This window comes from Seriola dumerili, unplaced genomic scaffold (genome assembly GCF_002260705.1).
Source record: "Seriola dumerili isolate Sdu_G_001 unplaced genomic scaffold, Sdu_1.0 BDQW01000291.1, whole genome shotgun sequence".
NCBI lineage: Eukaryota > Metazoa > Chordata > Actinopteri > Carangiformes > Carangidae > Seriola > Seriola dumerili.
In genome coordinates, this window is record NW_019174546.1 from 4,239,028 (window position 1) to 4,243,486 (window position 4,459).

Sequence of the window (4,459 nt, forward strand, 5' to 3'; positions counted from 1 at the left end):
TCGAGCTGCACTGTCATTTTTATTCTCCTCTTTAATTTATTTCTCTTTCATTTTAAATTCTATTTCACCTGTTGAGAGTGCATGCGTACTCTTCCGCGCATCTCTCTTCTTCTTCTTTTTTTCTTTCTCCCAGATAAAAAGACATGAATTCATCTTTCTTACACGGGGAGATGCAGATATTAGTTGTTATCCCTCTCCGGTCTGTGTTTTTGACGGTAAACGCGGGCCTCCCGGTGCCCATTACCGGAGCTGCCAGATGATCGGTACGGAATGGAGGTCCCATGGGACACTGAACACGTGGTCTCGGCTGCCACAAGACGTCAGCGGCAGATGGCATGGGTACCCGCTGTTGGCATGAGTGTCATTCCTCAAAGAGAGAGGGAAGAGGAAGAGACAGAGGGAGAGAGAGAGAGAGAGAGAAGGAGCGAGAGAGGGAGGAAAAGGAAGAGCAGAGCACAGCAAGGCAGAGGAAAGAGGGTGCGCAGGTTTCAGCTTTTTCCCTCTAATTTGTGGTTCGCAAGAGAAGAAGCTGCAGCGCAGATTCACTGGAGATATTTGGGATCATGCGAAGTGCACGCTGACCAGAGGTTAGTCTTATTTGTGTGTATTTATACTGTTTGTGCATTTGTTGACTTTTATTCAGTTAGAATGTGTGTTTTGGTTGAAAAACAAATACTAAACTTGACTATTATAATGTAACATCACAAAATAACGTGTAATAAAAAGCTTAAACCGAGGTTGTTTTTTCACAACAAGTCCAAAGACAATGAAGTTGAGTGTCTTTGAAAAGGCAGCAGGCTGTGACATTGGCCTTGCTTTGCCAGTTTGTTCCTCTTCCTCTTGGGAGGATTCATTCACAAGGTAATTAACTGACAACCTTCAAAAGACGTCGCTGTGTGCTCTCTACTCACGGTTTATGTTTTGGATTTGATCTCACAGGAAATATGTTGACACTGCCATTCGATGAACCTCATATGATGTGTGAACCGCGGCTTGGTGCCAATTATCCTCGTGAAAGCTTACCTGAGAGCCTGAAGCAGGATCGACAGCGCAACCCAGACAGGTCCAACTCAGACATGAGGGAGGCCGAGGACGACATGTCCGACAGGGAGGAGGACGAGAGGGAGGACGACCAGGACGAGGACGGGCTTCCTAAAAAGCGAGGCCCACGGAAAAAGAAGCCCGGCAAAGAGCAGATGGACAGGTCCAAACTACGGCGCCAGGAAGCCAACGCCCGAGAGCGCAGCAGGATGCACGGCTTAAACGCCGCGCTGGAGAGCCTGCGCAAAGTTGTTCCGTGCTACTCCAAAACTCAAAAACTCTCCAAGATTGAGACCCTCAGACTGGCTAAAAATTACATCTGGGCCCTGTCAGAGACTCTGAGCGCGGGGAAGAGACCGGACCTCCTCGCCTTCGTACAGACTTTGTGCAAAGGATTATCTCAGCCCACGACCAACTTGGTGGCCGGTTGTTTGCAGCTGAACGCGAGAAATTTCCTCACAGACCACAACGGGGAGGTCATGTTCTCTGGCAGATCGCCCTACGATGCCATGTACTCGTACCCCGGCTCAGACATGAACACGCCCCCCGGCCACAGCGGCAGCAGCTTGGACAGCAGCGCCAAACCGTTCCGACACTACAGCTACAGCGGCGCGTACGAGCCCTACTACGAGAACCCGTCCCCAGAGGGCGGGAGCCCGCATTTCGACGGCCAGCTGAGCCCCCCGATGAACTTTAACGGGATTTTCTCCCTAAAACACGACGACCCACCAGACTACGGCAAAAGCAGCCACTATGGCATGCGCTACTGCAGTGCGCCAGGGCGCACGGCTCTTGCGCACAACTCCATGTACCGAGTCTCCCCAGAGGCCCGTTTCCCTTACGACCTGCACGTCCGCAGCCAGTCCTTCCAAGCACAAGGGGAAGTTAATGGCTCTTTCCACAATTAATCAATTAGCTGGACAAAGTTCAAGTTTCAGAAGCGATGCAATTTCCCCCGCAGATGTCCAGAGTGGAAGGAAAAGGACTCCAGACACGCTGCGAAAATGCCCATTTTAACAAGTCACTTTGTTTCAAATGTTGAGTCTCATTTTTCTTTGAAACGCGGTAAAAGCCCGAACATTAGATCTGATGATTTCACTTGTTCTCAATTCTTGTTTCACTAAATGTGTGTCGATATGAGGCAGAAAAAAAAGACAACAAGAATCTCATCTCAGTCTGAAGGCAGATCTGTTTCGTTTAAAAGAAAATTCAGATTTAATGGCTCATTGCCACAGATTTGATTTCACTGGGAAAAAACACCCCCACAACGACTCAGATGTAGAATAATTTGTTAAAGAAGCAGGTTTTGAGCGAACTGTCTCCAGCCACAGTGCTTTAACATATTTATATTTGTTTGTTAATGCAGATGACGGTAACGATGTGGTTTAACTGATATATTGGAGAATTAATTTTCATTCATTAAATAGATTTCCGTCCGTTAAATAAAACAACCGGGGAAGAAGAATCTAAAGAGGCTTCACTTCATCGCTGAAGTTTGCTGAGACACGATTGGACTTCAGAGATTCAGTCTGTTAGCAATAAAGGTCAATTGAGCTATGCAAGGCAGCCAAATGCAATCTTTGCTTATGAAAAATGATATATGTCTATTTCCTCTCACAGGGCGTTTCTCATAATCTAATATCTAATTAAAATGATGACAAATTACACAAAATTAATTATAAGGAAGCAGCCAGTGTGGAGACGTGCATGTGTTTAGGAGACCTGATGATGATGTCACCTGAATTGATCCTGTTCATACAGGAAATGATGGGGAGAAAAAAAAAACCTTAAAAAATTAAATGCATTTGTATTTGGAGTAAATAGTGTGGTAACGAGGTGAATGTAAAATTATTATTGTATTTATTTATTTAAGCTTATTTATTATAAGTCCGTCAATTTGAATGTGGATAATATATTATAAAAAAAAAAGATATTGTAAAATTCAACAGTGTTACCTTTTTATGTGAATTTCCATACATTTAAAGTTTGTTTATGTTTCATTGTTGTATATTTCACTACAGCTGAAAGTCGAGAACTGGAAAAAGGAGGAAAAAAATCATTTTTGTGTGAGGTGCACAAAATGTTTCCCAAACCATATGAATCCGATGAACATGCCTTAAAAAAGAGAGAGAGACGAGGACCATCAATATGCAACGAAATGAAAGTTTTGGATAGTTTGACGTGAACTTTTTACACTTCCTTGTTCCTGCTGAGGAGCAGCTGTGATGCACTTCATGTATTTCTGCACAATGTTGGTGACTGTCCGCCCATAAATCCTGTTGATTTTGTAACTTTACCCGAATGATGAATGGTTATTGGATGATGTTTCTAATTTATTTCTGCAGTTACTGATCTGACATACACACACACACACGCACACACACACTTCATTTCACACACGCACTCCTGGAAAACCCGTTATGGATCGAAATATTCGTGAAGTAATGTGTTTATGTTTTGTGATGTGTTTGTCGCAATAAAATGAAGAGGCTGCTTCTCAGCTTTCTGTGGAAATGATCGACAGCAGACGGCAATTAAAAAAATAAATTGTTAGAAAAATAAATCACAGTAAAAAAAAAAAAAAAAAACGCCCCGGGCGTAATTTTATTCATTCATTTATTTATTTATTTATCGGGAAATTGAATCGTGTATAAAATCTTGCATCACCTCTGAGGTTGTGGTGACACAGTGACTCTGAGGCCTGCAGGAAACTAACACAATCTTTTACCACAGTATGTTCAGGTGCGAACCATAGAAATACATTTTAATCAAACCTAATTATTTTCTTAAAGTAAACAATCGTCTTAACTTCGCTTTAATTTGGGTTTTTTTTTTTATTCAACAGTTAGTGTTCAAATAGAAAGCTGTAAAAAGGTCGCGCGGCTCTTACGCAGAGCTTTGATATGCTTGATCTGAAAGCGGACTGTCGATGTAATTTGATTTCATTTCAGCTGATCAGGTGGCTGATTTGTGTCAGAAATGGCCACGAGCTGTTGGATGTCAGCCAGAGAGCTCAGACAGTTGATCCCAGTCCTCCCAGTTAGGAGAGAAGTGGTTGCTTGGTAATCCCAGGAGGTTCGCTGTTACTTGGAAGGAAAAGCTGATCACAGTGGAATCAGTTTCTTCTCTCTGTATTTTTAGTTACTGTTTACAAGGCTCGAGGTGGAGATTTAATGAAGGGTAAAACCACTTCTTCCTTTTTATTTCAGGAATGTTTTATTCGGTTTAGTAAAACTGAGAAGCAGTTTCAGAGGAGCAGTAAAAAAAAAAAATAAATAAAAAAAAAGGGACTATGAAATCATCTCATGTCATCAGTGCAGGCAGGAAACTGTGGGAAAAAAAGTTTTTTATTTGTGTTTAGATCGTAGTTTGTCCAATAATGATCAGTGGTTCAGATATACAGCTAATGCTGTGGTCA

General features: G+C 42.6%; 1 protein-coding gene across 1 annotated transcript; it reads left to right on the forward strand.

Annotated features, from left to right (window-relative positions):
- Positions 1 to 530: 530 nt before the first annotated feature.
- neurod6 (neuronal differentiation 6) lies at positions 531 to 2,154 on the forward strand. The gene is made up of 2 exons (XM_022758193.1): positions 531 to 587; positions 940 to 2,154. Exon 2 carries the CDS (start codon positions 945 to 947, stop codon positions 1,947 to 1,949), a length of 1,005 nt encoding a protein of 334 aa, XP_022613914.1. The 5' UTR covers positions 531 to 587; positions 940 to 944; the 3' UTR covers positions 1,950 to 2,154.
- Positions 2,155 to 4,459: the final 2,305 nt, after the last annotated feature.